Source organism: Etheostoma spectabile, chromosome 9 (genome assembly GCF_008692095.1).
Source record: "Etheostoma spectabile isolate EspeVRDwgs_2016 chromosome 9, UIUC_Espe_1.0, whole genome shotgun sequence".
Lineage (NCBI taxonomy): Eukaryota > Metazoa > Chordata > Actinopteri > Perciformes > Percidae > Etheostoma > Etheostoma spectabile.
Genome location: NC_045741.1, coordinates 7,326,400 through 7,351,495, shown reverse-complemented (window position 1 = coordinate 7,351,495; position 25,096 = coordinate 7,326,400). Strand labels below are relative to the sequence as shown.

At 41.4% G+C, this 25,096-nt stretch overlaps 1 protein-coding gene across 2 annotated transcripts in view; it reads left to right on the top strand.

The window, feature by feature from the left end:
* The window catches only part of adcyap1r1b (adenylate cyclase activating polypeptide 1b (pituitary) receptor type I), a 38,351-nt gene extending 13,538 nt beyond the window's left edge, over positions 1–24,813 (top strand). The window contains exons 2-14 of one of the 2 annotated variants that reach the window (XM_032525385.1): positions 8,162–8,287; positions 13,909–14,011; positions 15,360–15,473; positions 16,794–16,900; positions 16,995–17,095; positions 17,910–18,042; positions 18,190–18,343; positions 18,890–18,950; positions 20,162–20,231; positions 20,360–20,451; positions 21,119–21,248; positions 21,699–21,740; positions 23,395–24,813. In XM_032525385.1, coding sequence (XP_032381276.1) covers positions 8,237–8,287; positions 13,909–14,011; positions 15,360–15,473; positions 16,794–16,900; positions 16,995–17,095; positions 17,910–18,042; positions 18,190–18,343; positions 18,890–18,950; positions 20,162–20,231; positions 20,360–20,451; positions 21,119–21,248; positions 21,699–21,740; positions 23,395–23,763 — 1,527 coding nt within the window. In that variant the 5' untranslated portion in view covers positions 8,162–8,236 and the 3' untranslated portion in view covers positions 23,764–24,813. The remainder of the gene's footprint in view (positions 1–8,161; positions 8,288–13,908; positions 14,012–15,359; positions 15,474–16,793; positions 16,901–16,994; positions 17,096–17,909; positions 18,043–18,189; positions 18,344–18,889; positions 18,951–20,161; positions 20,232–20,359; positions 20,452–21,118; positions 21,249–21,698; positions 21,741–23,394) is intronic. The other variant, XM_032525386.1, reaches the window with a different exon arrangement.
* Positions 24,814–25,096: the final 283 nt, after the last annotated feature.

Genomic DNA, 25,096 nt, shown 5'->3' with positions numbered 1-25,096 from the left:
CAAGCAAGTTCTCCCCTGATCCCACCGCATTGGCCTGATGTAGTAGTTGATAAGACTCAACACAGATAATCTGCAAACTGCCAACAATCAACCCAGTAATCAGCCAGGGCCGATAATCGATCTATCCCTAATTCAAATACTTTTTCTAAAAGCACAAGCACCTCACTAAATAAAAGTCCTACATTCAATTTCCTGTCACTATTTGGCCACTATGAAGGAGGTGAGGCAATAACGTCAAACAGAAAGTTGCAAGATACATAGACATCCCACGCGTGCTTATATGTTACATGTTAGCCACCAGTCGCAGAGCAGCACAATGATCCCATTGGAGTGTTTGTGTCCACGTTGATCCAGCTGAATTCCTTCCTCATAATAGGAAGCCTCATCGGGCATCAACCCCTTACATAAACTTCTTCTAGGATTTACGGATGTTCTTTTAATAATTATCCACCACACTAATCCCATCACTACCGCCGGAGGTCCACAAATAAATATGACAGACACTAGTTGATCATAAACAGAATCCTGCTAATTTTAGGATGTTGAATAATCCTATCATCGAAAAAATACATAAAGCCATTGTGTGCACTCCAATGAGGTTCCCAGCATGTCATCAATCTTTTAACATGAAGTAGAACAGATGCCACTTTAGCGAATGTACTGCGTTTAGGAGAGTCCTAGTTCACGTTCAGTACTTGGTTACTTAATTAATGTTGTGGAGGATGTGGTGCTAAGAGGATGGTGTGCACTGTTATTTTAACCACTCCTTTTATCAGAGTCTATGCCTCAGTCAGCACCCTAGTGAATTGTGGGAAAAAGGACATAATGGAGCGAGAAACCAGAACAGTTCTTCTACTCTGTCTCTCTTCATCCCTCTCTCTCTCTCTCTCTCTCTCTCTCTCTCTCTCTCTCTCTCTCTCTCTCTCTCTCTCTCTCTCTTTCTAATTAGTGCACCTCCCTTTCCCTCTCCAAATAATGAAGACTAAGTCATGTCTGTGTATATTAATTCCTCTCATAATTCCTTGGGCTAAATATAGAGCGCCGACACATGAGTGACTTAGTGCGATATTCACTGGGAATTAGATGGTCCAGTGCCGGATTAACACATTAGATTTTGATTCTTGAAGCAGCTCTGAGAAGAATTTTCTTCATCTTTGGGAAGTGAGATGCAGTCCGTGTTGATGTGTAGATGAGAGGGAGAAAGAGACGACGAGGTCGGGGTTGAGGGTCTGTCGGTGTCGGTGAGTAGAGGGAGATAAGCCGGCGCATGCCTTTCTGCTCCCGGCCACAACAGCTGTTAAAAACCTGACCACAACATCCTGGGAGAGGAAAAAAACTTCTCCCAGTGACACATGTCAAAGTGGCTCACTTAATCGCTTTCTTTCTTTCTTCCTTCCTTCCATCATTCTCAACCTTTTCCATCCATCTTTTTCTCTCTAACGATGCGTCTCATCAGAGTTTTCAAAGCGTTTCTCTCGCCAGCGTGGCAGCGTTATTGGTGAGTGATCATCGAGAAAGCCTTGTTCCTCTTTTCCTGCTCGTTCCTTAGAGAAATAAATCCTCTTCTCCCGTGAGGAATGGTTTCACATAACAGACACAACCCCCGCCCCCCCCACACATTCTTAAGGAGGCCTCTTATTTTTTGTCTCTCGGCCTCTGCATTTTTTTGTAATATTTTTTAAAAGCTTTTTTCATTTCCTCCTTTGTTTGTTTTCCGCACTCTTGGGTGCACCTCTACACCGAGTATTTATTAGTGCTGTTATAAAGTGAAAGTAAAGACCAGTGTGGTTAGTTTACAGAGCGAACGCACTTGTGTGTTTCTCTAATTACGTGTGTGCTCTGCAGACGGAGCATCAAACATTACACACACTCGGGCTGACAGTGTTGAACATGAAAGCCGCTGAGACTCATTAAGCCGCTGATTACAGCTCGGGGAGGAGAGTCCTGAGCAGCTGCTGGGCTAGAACACGAACACACACACACACACACACACACACACACACACACACACACACACACACACACAACCCTTCTGAAGTCTTTTTTTCTTTCAACTGTGGATAACTATACGCACACAGGGAAACAAAATCGATACATCATAGTATCGAGAAACTAAATACTGTATTGATACAGAGACGCCAAGCGTCAGTCTATTTTTATATATGTGCTGGTCAGTTTGTCTGCTTGACAATCCTATTTTGCGGCAATAAATTTGAAGTGAGATGAACAAACAGAGAAATGTGTATTTTTAGATAAAACGGATGTTGACAAAGTTTCCTTTTGGGGACATCATTTGAAATTGGAAAAAGTTGGAAAAAAGGTTTTACATAGCAATATATCGCAGAATGTTATGTTTTTAAAATCGCAATAATTTCATATTGTGACATAGGTATTGTGATGATATTGTATTGTGAGGCTTCTGGTGATTCCCACTCCTAGTATCCATGTATAATAAGTAGAAGTATATTAATACAGTTTGGACTCTTCTCATTTAAAAACTATGTTAATTTATGCGTCCATGCCCAGGGTCCCATTGTCTCATAATTATCACACGGTCTGGAAATTTGTTGGAAATACAATCGAGGTAAGAATCATTATGATCTCAGTTGCTCCTCTTTAAAAAATGATAATAATCTGGGACCAGCCAAGCAGTCATACCTGACATTTATTATTACCATAAATACGTCATTCTTTTAGCTTAATGCAGGAATAAAACTCTAATCAGATGCATCTCCTGCATTCATCTTTATGACTGGGAGCCTGGAAAGCAACAAAAGTGGAAGCAGCAGAAAATTATGTGATTGATTTGGAGTTGGAGCTGCAAATACACGCTCCATCTCCCATTCACTTCCATTAAAGCCTGCATTACTCACGACTGGGACTGAATATCTAACATTAATCTGGTGTAACCTTCTTTACTTGGCCAATTCTTTGAGAGGTTTCTAAATCAATCTGAAATTTCATTCTTTTATTGAATGAAAAAAAATGGCTTGCATCATTTTTTCCAAGAAAAACATTTCGTGTTTGAAAATGGAAAAGTCATGATACTACCATATAGCATTAGGCCTCCCTCCTAAACTACAAACGGCAGCATTGCTCTGAGACATTTTCATTTGGAAAAGCTCTGCTCAGTTTGTATTTTATAACAAAAAACATTGACACTAACATCACATCTTTTTTTTTTTGGGAGGGAGAATATGAGCCAATTGAGCTGAATGGAAGGCTGATGTGACTGTACATCAAGGGTTCAGCGTGGTGTGTGTGTGTGTGTGTGTGTGTGTGTGTGTGTGTGTGTGTGTGTGTGTGTGTGTGTTGTGTGTGTGTGTGTGTGTGTGTGGTGTGTGTGTGTGTGTGTGTGTGTGTGTGTGTGTGGTGTGTGTGTGTGGTGTGTGTGTGTGTGTGTGTGTGTGTGTGTGTGCTCAGTTCTGCAGAAAAGAATATTCTTCGCCTACTTGCGCAGCATGAGGTTACCAGTAGATAATAGTAAGATGCACTCTCTCTGACGAATTGAGTTCCAATTACATGGAAAGTGCTTATAGTTTTGCTCTCTCTTTTTCTTTTCTTTCTCTACAGTAACACACACGCACACATACTGTGGCAGGGGAGATACCATCAGTGTTTGGGTTGTTTGTAATATGTGAGTGTTTCTTTTTCTCAGAAATGAATTAATGGCAGTTTGTGCTGGTGCACTCACCATGAAAGGTTTTCTATGGAAGAGCATCAGCAGCCGTTACGGTGGCCTTGGCAAAGCTGCAGATTACCATTCATGTTGTGTTCTGTTTTAGTTATTTGTCTGTGGTTTTTGTCCTTCTGTGACTCACTCTTGCAAAATTATGAATGAAGAAACTGTTCGTTGGGGGGGCTGTAATGCATTAATAGTCAGCAAATGTGCTCAGTTTGCATGTAGATATGTTTGTGTTTCCGCTAAAATACCAAAATCAGGGTTGAGTTTATATTCCATGAAGGTTCAATGTCTGTCGTATCCTTTAAACACTGAAGGACATTCTGAAATCTCAGGGAATCTATTTACGGTAGAGCAGAAGACGGAGCAGAAGGAGGTTCCAGGTCCACGTGGTTCAGCCCACATCCAAACTCAGCAGCTCTCTCAGCTGTTGCTCCTGACAACGGCAGGAGGAGGGGCCAGCTTCTGGCAGGGTTTTGGACAAGTAGGATTGCCAAGCTCTCCCTGTGGGGACGAGGCCCGACTGCTCAGTCCTGCTCCTTGGCTTTACGCATGCGAACCCCTCCGGGCTCGCAGAGTCAGGCCGCATCCATGAGGACACAGAAACAACATGCACATGGGCTCATTGCAGGCACTTGACATGCTCGTCTTCACATACAGTTTGATAGGCCAATGCCACTGGCTGACAATATCTTTGTAATAGAGCTCAACAGTGAAGTTCCAGAAGTAAAAATCCCATTTGTTTTCTGCGTAAAGATAGAATTTAATGTTTAAAACCAGGGGTCTTCAACGTTTTTTACGCCAAAAAACATGACGTTGCACAATAAACTGGTCCTACAATAATGTGTAGGACAATCGGAAGCCTTTACACATACGTGTTTTGCCTAGAATACTAAGCTATTAACATAATAAATGTTTGCATGGCTTAATAAATCATGTTTTAATGTTCAACATATACATGTGGCATAGTGAATCCTCAGGATGAGCTGTATCTGTGGATGACTACTTTAGTGACTACCGTACCTATAGGCCAGTAAGCAGTTCGCATTTATATTTTCTGATCATATGTTGGATTCCTGTTAAGATTGTTGTCTTCCCTTTTAACTATGAACAAGCCGTTCCAGGTCAAAATTGAATTTTTTTTGGTGGTATTCCGATGTTTTTGTAATTTTTTTCTCATTTATTTGTCACTTTTGCCATGCTTTTGGCGCTTTTTTTAAAACCTGAGCTGGTTTTATAATAGGTTTTACACTTATTCTTGGAAGTAATGGTCAACAAACCTCATTTATATCAAATTATATGAAAGTTTTTAGTTAACAAGACAGAATTTATGAATTATTTTGACTAATAGTGAAGATCAGAGGATGTTGAGTGGATCACAGATGGGTAGATGTCAAAGTTTATGTCAAAGAATTCAAATGCTTTAAGATTAAATAAAAAACCCCAAAAATTCAATGAAAGTAATCATTAATTTTACCTGAACGTTGTATGGAATCATCCATGTTATTATTGGGCAGTTTGGTTGAAAGAAATCTAATATTTTTGATATAAAACCCTTTGAAATGGGTCAATTTGACCCGGGGACAACACAAGGGTTAAGAACTTTCAAAAATAACAAAATTTGGTGGTCCCCCTGCGTTCACTCCGAGGACCCCCTAAGGGTCCCGGACCCTTTATGCCCCATGTAGAAACCACAAGTCCATATGATGTCAACCTTGTTTTAAGAAGAACATTTTATTTGCGATGTCATGGAGCAGTACTACACTACCAGTGACGTCTCGGACTGGTAGAGATCGCTGTTTGCATTAAAAAGTGTATTAATCACACACAATATGTTTGTCTAACTAATGGATAACAGCTCAAAACGTCTCAATAGATGTCTTTTGAATTTGATGGGAAAATACGCCAAAGGACGAGCAGCAAGGGACTCGTTTTTGGTGTTGAGCAATGAATTTTAAAAGGATTTCTAAACACTGTGAGCTAGGGCGAACATTTCCGCGAACTTTTTCCCCAATGATCAGACATGCTTACCAAGTGAAAGACATTCCATTGATTGTTTTATTTGTATTCTATGTAAAGTGTCTTTGAGGACTTCGAGAAGCGCTATATAAATCCAGTGTGTTATAATTAGGGGTGTGACGAGACGCTTACTCCACGAGACGAGACACATCACGAGATTGGGTTCACGAGGACGAGACGAGATTTTTAAAAAAAATTTAAAGAAATCCTCGATGAAATATATGAATGGAAAATAGTTTTTTTTATTCAACTGAAAAATCACAAAATGCAAAACAATTTAGGTGCATTTTGAAATCAACTATTAATGATGAATGTTATTTAACTTTTTTTTTTTTTACTTCAGGAAAACCAAAATGTTGCCACACAAATGATTTAAAAGTGTCAGGGGGATCTTCAATAGTAATTTCACGCTCCATCACGCTGATATCACATCGCCTCACGAGACAACTTTTCACCTCGACAAGAAATCTCGTCACGTTTTAATCTCGCGAGATCTCGTAAAACGAGATCTCGTCACACCCTTAGTTATAATTATTATTATTAAACATTTTCCAGTAAGATGTCCTCATTGACGATGTGCTGAAGGCGTGCTGGTTTAAAAAAAAAAAACTCTGTAAAGTCTGTCACCTCTTTATCCAACAGCTCACTGTTGTTGTCTGTCTGCAATCAGACGGCTGAACAGCACCACTGTGAACTGAGACAAGATGGAATATCCAGTATGTGTGCATATGATGTATCGCTGTGTGTGGGATATGCATTGGTATCTCATTTCTTGTATCTCTACATTTCTCATATTTTTTCAAATGCTAGCTATCTTATTTATATATCATATTTTAACATATATAACTGCATTTTTGTCTGTTTTTATGGCGGATGCAACGACATTTCAAAGTGCTTTGGGAATGAAAATATAAATAATCTTGAATCTTGTTTGCCGCTTCCTCCTCTGCAATGTGTAAAACACATTCACTGATGCAGTTTTGGAAATATCTCCATTGTGTTGACAGATTTTTAAGAAACTAACTCAGGGAAACAAACACATTGCATTTCCTTTAACCTCCTCATTGTAAAGCCTTCTGGGAGTTTGCTGGTGCATTCAGCAGAATATGTTCAGTTTGCATCAGAAGGAACTTAAAGGTGCTCTGAGCGATGTTATGCATTTTTTCATCTCCTCACTATCTGCTAGCTGCCTGTCCCCTGAACACACTGTAAACAAATCTCACTATCTGCTAGCTGCCTGTCCCCTGAACACACTGTAAAAATCTCACTGTATCTGCTAGCTGCTTGTCCCCTGAACACACTGTAAAAAAATCTCACTATCTGCTAGCCTGCCTGTCCCCGAACACACGTAAAAAAAATCTCACTATCTGCTAGCTGCCTGTCCCTTCCACACTGTAAAAAATCTCACTGTCTGCTAGCGTGCCTGTCCCTACAAACACTGTAAAAATCTACTGTTCTGCTGCTGCCGTCCCCTGAACACACTAAAAAAATCTACTATCTGCTAGCTGCCTGGCCCCTTTACACACACTGAAAAAAATCTCACTGTCTGCTAGCTGCTTCCCTGAACACACTGTAAAAATCTCACTGTCTGCTAGCGCCTGTCCCTGAACACACTGTAAAAAAATCTCACTTCGCTTAGCTGCCTGTCCCTACACCACTGTAAAAAAAATCTCACTGTCTGCGTAGCTGCCTTCCTTTTACACACTGTAAAAAAAACCTCTCACCTCACTAGTCTGCTAGCCTGTCCTGTCCCCTAACCGCTAAAAAATTCTCACTTCTGCTACTGTGCCTGTCCCTTTTACACACTGTAAAAAATCCACTGTCTGCTACTGCCTGTCCTTTACACACACTGTAAAAAAATCTCACGTCCTGCTAGCTGCCTGTCCCCTGAACACACTGTAAAAAAATCTCACTGTCTGCTAGCTGCCTGTCCCCAGAACACACTGTAAAAAACATTTCATTATCTGCTGCTAAATCTGTTTGGTACTACCAATTTGTTTTGTTTTGTCATGGGTAATGTGTGCAATAAACTTTACACTTTGTGAGAAAAATGTTGTGGCAGTGAATCGTGATATCAATTCTACGCTAAAAAAAAATTTGTGATTCATATTTTTCCCTGAATATTTTTCCCTTGGCCTATTACATTTATCACATATTTACTTTGAAGCAAATTCAGGTCCACATTGAGGCTTTCTATTGTTAAAATTCCTGCTCTGGATTTGCTCTACAGTAAAGCTAATAGAACTAGATGTTTCAATCCCTTGACAGTTCCTCCATAACCCTGATGGGCCCTGCATGGCAGAGGCGTCCTTCTCCTCCCAGGCCGAAACATATACAAACACTTAAAGAGAGCTTAAGTGAAAGATACTCTGTTATGTGAAGTAAATGTCCTGGTGAGATGTAATGTAAACAGACGTGAACATCCTGTCTCTTACTGTCCCACACGCTTGTGTTTTTCAGATCCCAAGGTGAGCCGGCGTCCCGTTGTGTTGGTCTGTCGGAGCTCAACGTTTAGAGGAAACTGAGAAACACAAAATGTCTGCTGCTAACATCGCCCTCCTCCTCCTCCTCCTCCTCTTCCCCAAGGTAAGATGACATTTAAATTGTTCTTTATTCTGTTTTGGTTCTTATAAAAGGAAAAAATATGTCTAGATCCCCTTTCTGTGTATGAGTAGGCGTACTCGTGCCAAACGATCCACCTGTAAAATAACTCGACAACAGGTGGAGCTTTACATGAATACATTCAGCGAATGGGTGCTGAGGCCTGATTCTCGGGCACTTGTACAGTCATTCACATAGAAATGATAGTGAGGAAACCGTATGGAGAGACTGCATCAACAACTCATTGACAGGTGTGTGGCAGGAACGATGGATATGGATGCATTTGCATCATTTATTCAACTGTTAACATTATTCCTGTCTGTTGAATCTGGGAGGAAGGAGAAAGTCCTCGTTATTCCTCTCCTCTCCATTAAAATCTGTGAGGAAAGAATTTTTTATTACTGTCTTGCAAGGTGAGTCATCACCCTTGAGCTGAAGTGTTGTCTGAGAAACGGAGAGATGAGCTTTAGAGAAAATGGTGGATGACAGCCATTTGTATGAAAGAGGTGGAGGCAGAGTGGGAGGATTGAAAATAAGAATTAATATCTGTACACAGTATTCAGTTTGTCACAGTGCTCTTCTTATTGTACATGTTAAGAGGGACAGAGGCACACACAGACAGATGGACAGATGGACAGTGCATACTCTACTTAATCCTGGTCAGCAGTCTGTGTGGGGATGTGAAGGTCTTGTGAAACATTGGTGGGGAATTGGTCATTCCAAGACTTTGGGGGTAACATTTTAAAGTACAGGCTTTAAACTACATCATGTTAAAAACACATGAAAACTGTCAAATTGGAATTTCTGCCAAAACACACTTGCAAGTACGAGTTTAAGACAAAACATTAGGATGTAATGGAGATGAACTTAAGTGAAAGGAATGGCATAGATTACTGGAAAACCTTGAGGATTTTGCTTTCCAAGTTTGCTGTTGGAACAACTGATAACAGCTGGCAGAAGAACTCTCACCTTCCTAAAAAATATATTTTTCAAAAAGAAATTAATATGTAATAATAATTCATTACATTTTATTTAGCTCTTTATTATAGACAAAAGGGCAAAAAGGCTTTTAACTTTGCAACACCATCTGCATGGAACCAGCTGCAGAACGAGCTCCAGTTGAAGGAGCTGGTCTCATTTTATTCTTTTAAAGGATTTTTAAAGGACCTTGCAGAAAGGCAGTCTGTATGTCATTGTTTTTAAATAGATTTAGGAGCCAGGTTTTTTTATGATGACATTGTTGTTTGAATATGATGAGTCAAAGTGTGTCTATGTATTAACCTGGAAGTGTCTCTGTGTCCATTGGAAACCGCGCTGCTGAGATAACATATATGTTTGGGGAATGCAATCAGTCTCCACTAGAACACAATTAAAAATGGAAGTGGGATTTGTTTTTTTGTCATAAGGTTACAATACATGTTAAAAATCCACTATGTGGTCATTCTTATCTAGGAAAAAAAAGAGTCATATCCCGAACAATTTCAGGATACATGTTTATCACAGGAAATAAGGTAAGGCCATTGATTTTCAGGCAGAAAAAATGGAACTTGTACCATTTTTATTTTTGTAAAAATTTGAAATGGGTCAATTTGACCCGAATACCATGCAAGGGTTAAATAAAGGTTTGAATGAATGAATAGACACTCAGAGCGCTTCAGGGGGGAGGACTACTCTCTGACACCAGCGATGTGTAGCCCCCGTCTGGGTGATGCGTGGCAGCCTTACGACGCCAGACTCTCACCACACATCAGCTGTGTTGATGTGATGAGAAAGGCTTTGGTGATCACAACAGCGATGTACAGTATGTGTAGTGTGCATCTGGTCATGCTGGTCGTACACAGTTTGACCTAATTAGTTGTAGTGGAGGGATTTAGGGCAGAAAGATACCATCTAATTAGTCACGTGAGGTTAAACAGCAGAGTAATAAACACAGAAACTGTTCTTTAAACTTCCACACAGTGCGTTCTGCTTCCCTCTCCCACTCATCATGTTGGCAACCATACAAATGAAGTCCACATGCACTTAATCTGCATTAACGAATGATGTTCACTGGCAGCAGTGCCAAAGAATGTAGTAGAGACATTAATATAAAGAAATGTAGTAGGGACACTAATATAAAGCAGTGAAAAAATGAGGATAAAAACACTGGTGGTCCCGGTGTAAATCATATCTCATACTGCGCGTGAGTGTTGATATTTCTAATACCAAAGATATAATACATCAGTGTGGTCAACTTTGTTAAGTTGCCGTTAAATTTCAAATTAAAAACTCTTGAATGATCAGTAGGTTACCACTCCTGTTGTACAGTATGATCTAGCAATGCAGGATAAAAAAGATGGATAATACCCTGCATTGTACTGCACTAGCAGCCCACTCACTCTGCCATCTCTTCATTTGTGCGTGTGTGTGTGTATTAGAGTGCGGATCGGGCCGGATTTTTCTGTCCGAGCCCGCCGCAAGAGTTACCGTGAACAGATATCAGAGCTATTTTGTAAACGGACAGCCGAACCGAGCCCGACAGGCATATAAGATATTTAGTGTCCGAGCGCCGACCCTAGCTGACACAGTTAAAATCGCATTTGTTTCTCAATAGATCACACTGTCGTTTGTTGTGTGGAAAGCCTGCTTTATAAGCAATGGTAGTGAAGGCCTTCGGATAATGTCAACAGATGAGCGCATCAATGCACACATGGGCAACAAAGCGCCATTAACCACGGGGCGCACAAGAGGCCCAATCATAGCCAATTGAATTCAATTAACATAGCCCTATCTATAAAATGGGCAAAGCTAACCGACACACATCTTCCCTCGTTGCGCTGCCACAGTGTAGCTTAATACGCACGTCTTTCGTTGTCACAGCTAGTTTAAAAATTTCCGACACAGGAAGCGATGTTAGGGTATATGTGACATTTATTTAATCCAAAACGACATGCATCAGGTGAAAAAGGCCCATTGGTCACCTACATAATAAGCTGTGTTTGAATTCAAAATGTTCAAAGCCTTACGCGCTGATGTGACCGAGCCGACCCGAACCCGAGCATCCTTTCTAAAAATCCTATTCGACCCGGCCCGGCCAGTAGGGGCCCGTCGGGTCCCGTCGGGTCCCGTCGGGCTCGGGTCGGGTATCCATCCTCTAGTGTGTGTGTGTCAGGCCCGTGTGTAATGATTTATAACAGAGTGTATGTTGTAATTTCAATAGTTTAATAAAGATCAATAAAAAATTACTAAAATTAAATTAAAGTACTGTTACAGTACAAGTCCTGAACTTCATTAACAGTACATAAGTATCAACAGGAAAATGTAGTTTAAGTATTTTTTGCTGTGTGTCCTACCTTCTCTTTCCCTCCCCTCTCCCTTTCCTGTCTATCCACTGTCACTGTCAAATAAAGGGAAAAGCCCCCAAAAAATATCTTTAAAGTGGAGTTGTTCTGATACTGATACCAGTATTGGAAATACCTCAGATACTGCCTAAAATACTTGGATCGGCAGGTATGCAAGTCTCTACTGAATGATCTGATACAAAGTCATTTAGCCCCGAAAAAAACGTTGAAGTAGTTAATTTAGCGGATGATCTTTTTTCCTTGTGACTGACTGTCAAGCAACATAATAAAATAAAGTTATATTGCATTCATTCTCTGTATGTACTTGTGTTTTATGTTTTATTTACGCACTGGTATCGGATCAGTACTCTGTGTCGGTCAATATGCAAGTTCAATCAAAATCGGTATCCCGGAAAGAAAATATGTCATTGGAACATCTCTACTTTAAAGCAAAACCAATATTTTTCCTTCGTAACCCAGTAATATGACAAACAAACAGTTTACAATGTCTAACTACTACTTTAAGATGAAATAACCACAGTCCACATTCACACAACAGATCCAGAGAATGCCATCAATCCAAATATCTGTGCTTCTACTGCCGGTGTATTTAATTCAGCTGTAGCGCTGCAGACATGGTGCTGTTTGCTGGAGAGTGCAACCCATAAATCAGAGAGTGTGTCGACACTCGTTCCACACAATGCCCCCAAAACGACTGCATCTCTATAACTCTGGTCAATCTTCAGAGCATGAATCAGCAAGCGATTGTTGACGTCAACCGCTCCACCTCATAAAGCTGTGACATGGCGTCTCACCGGACTGACGCCAGCACAGACGCACACGTTCGTCTTCTTACCAGACACCCCTCCCTCCCCTCCTCCCCTCCTCAGTCCCAGCTTTTGCACAGTATTGTGCAGCAGTCGGGGGAGCTGTGAAGGAGGTGCCTCTGGACGTGACCTCCTGTGTCTGGAGACATCGTTTTGTGACTCTCTGGCGTTGATTGTGTTAAAGGTCCTATGACATGGTGCTCTTTGGTTGCTTTTAAATAGACGTTAGTGGTCCCTAATACAGTATCTGAAGTCTCTTTTATATAGACCTTAGTGGTCCAATGATACGTCTCTGAAGTCTCTTTATAAGACCTTAGTGGTCCCTTAAACTGTATCTGAATGGCATTGTTATATAGACCTTAGTGGTCCCCTAATACTGGATCTGAAGTCTCTTTTAATAGACCTATTGGTCCCTAATAAGGATCTGAAGTCTCTGTATATAGAACCTTAGTGGTCCCCTAATACTGGATCTGAGTCTCTTTATAGACCTTAGTGGGCCCCTATACTGGATCTGAAGTTCTCTTTATATGAACCTTAAGGGCCCCTAATATGATTGAAGTCTCTTTTATATAGACCTTGAGTGGTCCCTTATACTGTATCTGAAGTCTCTTTCCCAAAATTCAGCCTTGGTGCAGAATCACAGGCAATAGAGCCAGTCCCACAATGAGCTTTCCTTAAAGGTCTGTAGCTTTAAATGCTAATGAGGAGGAGGGGGGGGCAAGTTGGAGGGTGGGGGTGTGGCCTTGACCCGCTTGCCATGGGCAAAGCAGAGAAAGGGGAGGTGGGAGATTCCAGATCGGCCCATCTGAGCTTTCATTTTGGGGACCATAGGCAGGCTGGGGGAACTCATATTAATGTTAAAAAAAACCTCATGAAGTGAAGTTTTCCTGCCATGGGACCTTTAAAGCCGCTAGAGAGCTACAAGTTTAAACCGTCACCTCTGTGTGTTTGTCCGCGGCCCCTAACAGATGGGAGTAACGCCTGGCACGGTTCAGTGTGAAAAGTGCACGTCTGAAAGGCTTTCCTGCCTTGTTTTCATTAGAATAATACCCCTCCTCTGTGGTCAGTTAGCAGTGGTAGGGTGCCAACAGCTCTGAAATGTTGATCCTAATTGGTTGAGTGTTTAAACGGATCCCAGAGCTAAGACCTCTCCCACCCTGCGGTGAGAACTGCACGGTGGAGCTAATGAAGCAGCCTCCTCCATGATATCTTTGGGTCCTTCCCCTCTCATCGGATGTAATCTTCAGCCACTTGACCCTGTCTTTCTGTGTGTGTGTGTGTGTGTGTGTGTGTGTGTGTGTGTGTGTGTGTGGGTGTTTGTGTGTGTGTGTGTGTGTGTGTGTGTGTGTGTGTGTGTGTGTGTGTGTGTGTGTGTGTGTGTTGTGTGTGTGTGTGTGTGTGTGTGGTGTGTGGTGGGTGTGTGTGTGTGTGTGTGTGTGTGTGTGTGTGTATTTTCCAGGTTTCCAGCCAACAGGTCCCCTCTAACTGTGTGATCCAGAGGGAGCAGGAGAAATGCATGATAATGATGGCCTCGGATGATTCTGGGAATTATCCAGAATTTGGTATTTATTTTTTTTGCAAGCATGTGTTTGTGTAGCCTTGAATCCCTTCCCTTCATGCCAACCACTGTTATGTTGACGTTGCAACAGTTTTCTACAAAATAAGCAATAAAACACAGATTATTAACAAGAATATCTTCAGGGCCGGCTTACTAATGAGCGGGAGATAATTCAACATTCATTTTGGTTGACTCTGACCTGTTTTTCTGCAAAGAGAGCGATTATTAGGCAGCACGGTGGCTAAGTGGTTAGCACTTCTGCCTCACAGCAAGAAGGTTCTTGGTTCGAATCCAGGGCGTTCCGGGCCTTTCTGTGTGGAGTTTGTATGTTCTCCCCGTGTTCGCGTGGGTTTCCTCCGGGTGCTCCGGTTTCTTCCCACCATAAAAAACATGCATCCTAGGTAGGACTACAGTTAAAAATTAGCCAATTGGCTAACACTGGCGCATTTACAGAAATGTTCATTAATGTGCATTGTCCTAATCAAATAAATAAATAAAATAAATTAGAAAGACTGCACAGTTTGCCTGAATGGTGTGTGTGTGTGTGTGTCAGAGGGACTCAGGTAGATGCCGAGGCTTTAATTGGCAGCATCTCATGATGATGATGGTTCTAATAATTAAGGATGATCAGTGAGACAATGAGTGATGGCTTATTATACGGAGGATGAAGGGAAGATCAGACTGAGTGAAGAGCTTTGTGCCAATTCTCCATCTTAACCTTGTTAAAAAGTATCTTTTGATGGTTGTTTTTATATCTGCACAGCAAACTAACGCTGTCTTTTAAAATGTGTCATTTGCGTTGTAGTTACACACTAATCAGAACGCCATAGTGGAAGATTGGCTACAAAGCACAGCTGGATGATCTTCCTCTTCCTCACTATGACTCAAACCCACATGATTGTCCCTGATATCTCAGTCAAAATGTCATTTTTTCCCCCATTTAAACCACATGATTGTGTCCCATCTAGACTGATCTTTAAATGTGGGAATACGATACAAAAAGTGTATTAGAATAAACAATCTTCACACATAAAATGAAGAATATGTCAGCATTTCTTTAAAGTCTATCCTCTTCTATGCTTTTTGATAAAAGGCTACACAGGCTGAACCAGCAATATATAGTAATAGAAGTAATATGTCTAATTATTGAATGTGTTCACTTCCAAAATGAGATACTTTTTCATAATGGCCGCTGGCGTAAGAGCTGACATCTCAGCCACCACATGAGAGTTTCAAGGATCTGTGATTTTGAAGTAAAGATGAAGGAGTGTGCCCGGTCCCATTAACATATGGCTTTTTAGAATGCAACACTCTCTGCTGTGCTCTGCTTTGTCCACCTGTTGTGTCCTCAGGCTGTCCTAGGATGTGGGACAACCTGTCGTGTTGGGAGCCGGCCGCGTTCGGCGAGGTCGTCGAAGTCAACTGTCCTGAACTCTTCTATCAGTCCATGATTGAAGAAGACTTTGGTCAGTATCTAATACACAATAATAATAATTTATACTTTATTTTGCCCGCAAAGGAAATTACAAGGTTTTCACTCTGTTGAAAGACAAGTTGTAAATAACAGATCCACATTTCCTTTTTGTTTTAATGTAGTGCATTTGGAATAGTTTCACTTTAGTAGGTGTCCTACATCAGTTTTTGTGGACACCCTGCAGCCAATCAGAATCGAGTATTCTCCTGGATCATGGTATAATATTATACAGTCTATGGTCCCAGCTAAGTGTCAGTAAGGATAGAAGGAGGTTTTACTTAGGTCATGGTTCAGGGCTCGGGAATGTATCATGTCAACAAGTGTCCTCATAAGTACTGTGTGTGTGTGTGTGTGTGTGTGTGTGTGTGTGTGTGTGTGTGTGTGTGTGTGTGTGTGTGTGTGTGTGTGTGTGTGTGTGTGTGTGTGTGTGTGTGTGTGTGTGTGTGTGTGTGTGTGTGTGTGTGTGTGGGGGTGAGAAATTCATTCTCTGTGTGTGCATTATATGATTTTTAAACAAAGGGTTTCTGTAGAATGTAAAGATATACACGATATTGGAGGTATAGTTACCCATGTGCTGTTTTCCCGTCGACAACTTTTTGTGTTTCTGGGTCAATCTTTCAATTAAACTTCTTTTTCGAGTCTTTTGTTGCTTTTCCCCAATGTTTTTGTCACTTTCTTCAGTCTTGTCACTTGTCCCGATGTTTTTAAGCTTTTCCCGGCGTTTCTGTCACTTTTATTGTTTTTTTTACAATACCATTTTTTTTGTCGATATTGAGCTGCGCCTTTTTGACCTTTTTTGTGTTTTTTTTCCCCCACATTTGTGATATTTGTTTTTGACATTTTTGTCCCTTTTTTCAGCGTTATTTTATCAGTTTATTTTCAAATGCTATACAATTGAATAAAATACCCAAATTCAATGAAAGTAGTGGACTGTTCAGTTATTTCACTTGTGAAGAGCGCTGTAGGGAACCATCCACGTTACTTTGCTTTTTTAAATTTCTGATTATAGAAGCTTTTTGAAAATGGGTCAAATTTGACCCGAGGACAACAGGAGGGTTAACTTGTGTTTCCTTGAGCTCTCTCTCTCTCTCTCTCTCTCTCTCTCTCTCTCTCTCTCTCTCTCTCTCTCTCTCTCTCTCTCCTCTCCACTCACCCCTTCCCCTCTCTCTCTCCTCTCGCGCTCTCTCTCTCTCTCTCTCTCTCTCTGAAATAATTAATGAAAGAGGATCTGCTTCTCTTCCTGATTTCACTCTAAAAATAAGTGCCTTTGTTTGTCTTTGCCATAATCAAATGAAATGTCCTGTGTCCACAGAGCGGGGGAAGGTGAGTCGAAACTGCACTGAGTTTGGCTGGTCAGAGACCTTTCCTCATTACATCGATGCCTGCATGGGTGAAGACGGGAATGGCAGCCATACTGTGGTTGGTATATCACTGCAGCAATGTGTCACACGCACCGTTTCAATTTATGTGGAAAAACACTCAGCTTTTTATTGTGCTTGTGTTTCCATCTCAGGACAACGTGTACTTTGTGTCGGTGAAGGCTCTGTACACTGTGGGCTACAGCACCTCTTTGGTCTCCCTCACCACTGCCATGGTCATCCTGTGCAGGTTCAGGTGAGACGCTTGGGGGTCAGGGAGGGTACTGCAGCTGGGTTGGGTCGGTGTTAGGAAACATGAGGTTTATCAGACACAGGAGAAGTAGTGGTGCATGTTTTTTCTTCCTTATAGATATCTAAGTCCCCTTAAACATCTTAGCCCCAACCTCAGTCTAACCGCGAGACTAGGTGGGGACCAAAGAAATGTCCACACTTTACAAAAAAAGTCCTAATTTCACACAGAAACCAACGCGTTCTCTTGAACGTCTTTGTATGATATTGCACGACAATCATTCAAGGCCTTTTATGATGAAGATATCTTTTTCAACATTAATTATGAAGTGTTATTGAAGTGTTTGAGATGTTAATGTTGAGGTTAATTACAAATATGGCTGCATCTCATGATTGGTTTGATTCAATTTGGACTTTCCTGTCTTAAAAAAATTCTCATATTGATTACGCAATTTATGTGTTCGTAAGGTGTTTGTACACAAGTAACGTCAGTATAATGTTCCTGCATGCAGTGCTTTTCTTTAAAGGTGCTCTAAGCGATGTCACATGTTTTTTAGGCTACACCATTTTTTTGACACATAAAGCAAACATCTCACTAACCGCTAGCTGCCTGCCCCCTGAACACACTGTAACAAGAATATGTGTCGGCCTGCACCGCGAAACATACACAGGTAGTGTTCCAGCGAGTGGGGGAGGTAGCCTCCATTTTGTTTGACAATACTTTGAACAAGAAGGGACATCACCCAACATCGCTTAGAGCACCTTTTAATATATAAGATTCCATGCTATTCAGTATGTTCATGTCTGTTTTTTTTTCACAGGAAGTTGCACTGTACCAGGAACTTCATCCACATGAATCTATTTGTGTCATTCATCTTGAGAGCTATTTCAGTCTTCATCAAAGACGGCGTGCTGTACGCCAAAGAGGACAGCGAGCACTGCTTCATGCGCACTGTGAGTAACACAAACACGCCTGCACACGTGCCCACAGTCCTCTCTGTTCTCATGTTAGCAGGCGGCGGATGATTTGTTCACAAATAACAAGGATTTTTTAAATTTTGATTTGTGTTTCTTTTTTTCTTTTTTTTTACCTCCGTGAAGCTGGAGTGTCGAGCGGTGATAATATTCTTCCATTACTGCGTCCTCTCTAACTACTTCTGGCTCTTCATCGAGGGTTTGTATCTCTTCACTTTACTGGTGGAGACCTTCTTCCCTGAAAAGAGATACTTCTACTGGTACATCATCATTGGCTGGGGTGAGACATCAGCCACATCACACACACCAGACGTGGTTCTCAACCTGGGGAACTTCTGGGGGTTGCCAGATGGTTGCGGAGAAAAGTATAAAAAATAACATATTGTAGAATGGGCAATTGTTTTTATATTACTGTTCGGGTTTTGATTTCATGTATTATATTAAGAGCTTCATTTCAAAATCAGGATATCGTGGAGTTACCAAAGGAGACTCCTAATCGAGTCCAAGTGAAGTGAAGTCACCATTACCTGAGTCCGAGTCGAGTCCCAGTTCCAGAGAATAGCAACACGAGTCCGAGTCCATGACTGGAGTACTCCATCACTGTACAGTAGTCAAAAACTTCATCTAACTTCCGAATCCTATTTGATTAAAGCCCAAGTCCTCAAAACCAGAAGGGGAAGGCGCGCAAGAACAGCTGCTTACACCAGTTTGCAGGACTCGTTGCTGAGGGGTCGCGGCTCGAAATGGTTAAAAGGTTGAGAACCACAGAATTCTTCTCTGATCGGGGGATGCATGAGTTACTAATGTTTGTATTGTGTTACAACAGGAACCCCCACAGTGTGTGTGACCATCTGGGCGGTGCTGAAGCTCCACTTTGACGACGTTGGGTAGGTCATTTATGAACAGCAGAGTTCCGTGTTTATGTTGATCTGAGACGTTCAGAACCGAGACGCACCCAAGTAATTTCTCATATCTGTGTCACATGAGCTCCACCACTGCCACCCCTCTTTATGAGACTAACGGCAAGTTCCTGAGTGTATTGAGTCCAATGGGAGAAGTGGACATGAAGAAAGATTATGACCATAGTACCCATGGGACCCATTTTCTCCAGAACATTCTGACACTAAGCTGGCAATTTCCAGATGGACAATTCTGGAGAAAATTAACTTTGTTTGTGACCTGTTTCAATCTCAAGAACAAACTCTCCAAAAATCTTATAACACAGAGATGCTAATGTCAATTAACATTTGTGAATGACCTAACACAATCAATTGCATGATGCTAAACATGGCTTTTAGCTGTTTTCATCCATTCACACGCTGTTCACTACATTTCTGTACCATTTTACTGAGGCGATTCTAGGATCCGACCTTTAGGGAGGCTTAACCCCTAATTAGAATGTGACATGGATACAGGGCCATGCAAAACCACCTCCGATTGGACAAAACTAAGTTTCTGTTAACCCTTTCCTTGCCTAGGTTACAGGTGCATAGCATTGGTGACCCTGACACAAGATATGAAACCTAATTCAAGCCCTTTGAAGCTATAATTGTTTGTCCTTTGTCACTAACAGACAAGTTTGCAATGTCTAACTTGAAGCACTAAAATTAATTTAAAAAAAAAATAAAAAATGCTAGCTCGTTCTCCATGGCAACACACCGGGACAACACGCGCTAGTTGATCTCCAAAAGATCTACTTCTATATCCCTGTTCTGCAGGTATTCCACAAGTAACCCTTGTTTAGAAGAAGTCTCCCAGCTAATCCTGCCTTGGACTGACCTAAATTGGAGAAAGAGTTATCTAGCTGATTTCATCTTACCTAGCTACTGTGCATCTGCAACAAAGATAGTATAGAAGTGAGATGTCTCACTCTGGAGCTAAAACAGAGACGTAAACACACAGGGTGAAAACAGGATCTGCAGCAATGTGCAGTACAACAACAATATGGTGTTTTTGGAAAAGGAAACCATATAAATCTATTCTGGTACAACCTCAAAATACAATTAGGAACATGAAAATTAGCAGAATATGGGCACTTTAAGTAATAGAATATCTTTGGTTGAAGCTTGTCTTGACGTTCCATCCCCTGCTCTCTCAGGTGTTGGGACATGAATGACAACGCTGCCATCTGGTGGGTGATCAAGGGACCTGTGCTCGCTTCAATCATGGTACGTTATCGCTCTGTGTGAGCTGTGACGACAGAAAGACAATCCCTCTTTTACCGAATACCTATTTATTTGTTTGCAATATATATATATATATATATATATATATATATTTTTTTTTTTTTGAACAGATCAACTTTGTGCTCTTCATCGGCATCATCATCATCCTTGTCCAGAAGTTACAGTCCCCAGATATCGGTGGAAATGAATCCAGTATTTACCTGTAAGTCCTTTACATTTTTCTGGCTGACATTAAAGTAAAATGTTACCTATACATTAATTATTTTAAGATGTCTTCATGAGCTCACATGCAAAATGTCCGCATTTGGTACTTGTAGTTTTTATACTACTTGTATGGACTCTAAAATCAAATTTTTTATGACTTGTTTGTTTTATTGTGGTAAGCGGTGGAAAGACACACTGACAAAGTCATCCATCACACGTTAATGATTAATCCCCTAAAAGTTGCAATGCGGTTACTTTGCTTATTGTATGGACTGATGTCACAATTGAGGTATGGGTGGTTGGGTTCTCCCTGTGTTTTTATGAAACAAAATGTTAAATGTGCATATTTTCTAGTTTCCTCACACCTTTGTGCCAGAAAACCTAGCTTAGGGAAACTATGATTGACTTTTTTCACCATTTTCTGACATGTTATAGCCCAAACCTCTTACTAATTACCCCTATGGACAGAATGCTGTCATACCTGTCTGTGCTGATTATAATAAGGACACACATACTGTAATCTCATCAGAATTGTGTGTGTGTGTGTGTGTGTGTGTGTGTGTGTGTGTGTGTGTGTGTGTGTGTGTGTGTGTGTGTGTGTGTGTGTGGGTGTGTGGTGGGTGTGTGTGTGTGTGTGTGTGTGTGTGTGTGTGTGTGTGGCGCAGGAGGTTGGCCCGCTCCACTCTGTTGCTGATCCCTCTGTTTGGGATCCACTACACTGTGTTTGCCTTCTCCCCTGAGAACGTGAGCAAGAGAGAGCGTCTGGTGTTTGAGCTCGGCCTCGGCTCCTTCCAGGTGACCGCTTTCTCCATCACTGCCTGGATTTACTACAAAAGGAAAATCTATTTACAAACTGGGGGAAAAACAGTTGGCATGAGGATATTATCAGAACTGACCTGCATCTCTAAAATAAAGGCTTTAGACCTGACTGCGGGGAAAGCTGTGCTACTCGTTAAGACAAAAAGTTAGTGTATGTAAAAGCACTAATAACAACTTTGAAAGAAAAATATTTGAATGCGATTTTAATGATCAGCAGAGACTTGACCTGGAAAAACAAGCTCTGGAGTTAGTGAGTCAAACAGGATTTTAATACAGATGTAATATTCAGAACCTTGACAATTTTACTCAAGTAAAAAAAAAAAAAAGCATTAGAAAGAGCATGTATGAGCTCTGGTTGCGCTGTTTCTACCGTAGATATGTTTTCAGTGTTGTTGTCTCATGCTTGGACCCTCTGTGTCTCCTCAGGGCTTTGTGGTAGCCGTCCTCTACTGCTTCCTCAATGGAGAGGTAAACATCCTTTAAAACAGTTACTGACACCATTACACCAGTTCTCCTAATTCAATTAAACATATATAAACAACATAACTGACCTACAGCATATCCATAAGGAAGACATGGGGTTTGAAATGCCTATAACTTAATTGATGGTATAAGGCACACAATTTAGAGTTTATATTTTCAGACACAAACCTCTGGATTTTCTGTGATTATTGAAAATTACGGCTAATCCTTTTTTTGGGAGTAGAAAGCTGATTATAAAACATTTGCTGGTCAAAGAATTTGTAGTTCAAGATCTCATATAATCTTGCATCTTCACTTTCTATTCTACACTGAACAAAATTATAAATGCAACACTGTTGTTTTTGCCCCCTTTTTTCATGAGCTGAACTAAGACTTTTTCTATGTACACAAAAGGCTTATTTCTCTCAAATACTGTTCACAAATCTGTCTAAATGAGCACTTCTCCTTTGCCGAGATAATCCATCCAACTCACAGGTGGGATTATTACACAGGTGTGCCTTAGGCTGGCCACAATAGAAGGCAACTCAAAGATGTGCCGTTTTATTGTATGTGGGGGCGAGACGCCATCAAAGGTGACTGTCACTCAAGTCGGTTACGATGACAAATTGCAGTCGGGTCGAGAGAGAAAGAGAGAGAGAGAGAGAGAGAGAGAGAACCAGATACTGACTGTTTTTCAAACCCCCCTGGACCCTTCCAATAAAGGAAAGTAATTAAAACTGCACCTTTTAGAGTGGCCTTTTATTGTGGCCAGCCTGAGGCTCAGCTGTGCAATAATCCTGCCGTCTAATCAGCATCCTGATATGCCACACCTGTGAGGTGGATGGATTATCTCAGCCAAGGAGAAGTGCTCACTAACACAGATTTAAACAGAATTGTGAACAATATTTTTAAATAAGCCTTTTGTGTACATAGAAAAAGTCTTAGGTCTTTGAGTTCAGCTCATGAAAAATGGGGGAAAAAACAAAAGTGTTGCGTTTTTAATTTTGTTCAGTGTATGAATGTGTTTTATAGCTCAACTGGAACTACAAACCATTTGATTGTGTGTGGGTATAACGTCCATCTTAAAACTGGTTTTAACCAAGGAGCTCCTTTTAAAGAAATAGTGTTTTTTTGAATGACAATGTTAACGTACACATATTATTCTAGTTTTTGCCCTTATTCTGAAAAGATAATATTCCGACCATGCTGTTTGCATGGCTAATAAAAGTTAATATTCCAATAACATACCCATTTACATGCAGCCGTGCTAAACCGGACTGTGCAGAGACAGCCTCCCTCTTTCAGTCCTTCAACCAGCTTCTTGAAGAAGTCGGTGTTGCGATGTGTGTATATATTCAAAAACCTGTTCATATGTGTTTCTCCATATCATCTCCATATCATCTCCATAACATATCCCACATGTCGTAATCAGAAAATGTTACCTTTGGAAAAAGGCCTTATATCTAAACAGAAAATGCTGTTTACATGACATTGGAATATTGTGATATTCAGAATAATAGTGGAACATTAATCTGCATGTAAACATACTCATTAAAAACCAGTAAGAATGTTAAACATTAAACAGAACATACAGAGAGAGACTGAGGGACAGTGAGCTTGTCTCCTTCCAGCGTGGTCCATTAATAATGACCTTGTGAAGTATATCCCTCAAGGTGCAATCGGAGATCAAGAGGAAATGGCGCAGCTGGACGGTGAACAGATACTTTGCTGTGGACCTGAAGCACCGGCATCCTTCGCTGGCGAGCAGTGGGGTCAACGGGGGCACGCAGCTGTCCATCCTCAGCAAGAGCAGCTCGCAGATCCGCATGTCCAGCCTGCAGGCCGAGACCCCGGCCACCTGAACGGCACCGTCTCCGCACCCGACGCCACCCAACCTGCCACACCCACCCTCGTCACGATGACCAGCCTCACCAACCCGTTCCTCAACCCGTACCCCAACCCGTACCCTGACGAAACCGTGATGGAAACCCAGCTCCACTCCAGCGACCCAGAACAGCCTCTAGTCTGACTTGCTCCGCCCCTCGAAACATGAAACCTGAACGTCAGGGGCCAAATCAGGAATCTCTTGGTGTCCCGGCTCAGGAGTGAAAAAACAAACGGAGTCCTCCTGTTTCCTGAGCAGTCTCTGGCCTTCAAAGGGCACAATTGGGAATTCTAGTGTACAGTACAGTTTATCTTGTTGGGCTGTAACATGCAGAACGAGCATGGTTATCTCTGTATATATTGTGTTTGTCTGGTGCTGCAGTATCTGCTACTGTAAAGCCAGTTTGTTACTGCAGCCCTGTCACAGTGATCATTCCAGTCCGTTCACCCTTTTCCTCCAAATATGTTTTAGAGTGTAACTATACTCGTCTCTCAGCTGCCGTGCCATTTGAAACGGCTCCATTTAAGATAATGTAAATACCTTAAAGGGCCGCTCCACTGATTTTCCACGTCACGTTCATCAGCCTGTGATGTAATGTCTTGTGTGGCTATCAAGTAGCTGGAAAAAGTAACCCCAGTGATGTCACAGTGATGTGATTAGATGAAAAATACACATTTATCTGAAAAACTGGATTACAAACTAAGGGCGTGGCGTTTTAGAGATGCTGGAATTTACCAGGCGAGTAGAAGCTGTTGAAAAGATACAGTTTGCTGCACAATGAGAAATTTACTATCCAGCGATTTTGGAGTCCTCTGCTGCTTTGATTCAGACCTGATGTACAGTAAATACCTTAAATAAGGACTTTTGTTAAATGTGTTGACAACAATTCAAAGAATGAAGGTTCCCGCACACATTAGGGTTACCAAAGTGAACTTTTCGCCATTGAATCCGTGTTATGGATGGACATATTGAACCCATTCGGAAAGCTCAGTATTATTTCCCACTTCTGGCACTAAGCCTTCGTTTGCTGGGTAAACTGTGACTGATGTAAAACAACATGAGTGTTGAAGACCACCAGACTGAAGAACATTAAAGGCGAGATGTTTTACCTGCAAATAACAGGCGAAACTTGGGAAAGCAGTATTCAGGAGGAGGACATATTTTCTACATTTGTGTGAAATGCCAAAAAAAAAAGAAGAGAAAAAACACACCAGGCTTAGACAATTACTCGGATTGTGTTCTTCGGATGCGTGCGCAGTGCTGAGGTGTGCCCACTACGACCACAAACCCCTTTTTTTAAATCTCAGCACTGGGAACTAGAGAAGAAGACGCCGGCGGAGAGGAGCGCGTCTGGAGTTTTAAGCAGCCGTTAGTACAGAAAATGTCAATGAAAATGAACTTATGTTCAACTGCTTGCATGAAGTTGCATTTATTGTTCCTGTCGTTTTGTTTACTTTTTGTCTGTGTGTGTGTGTGG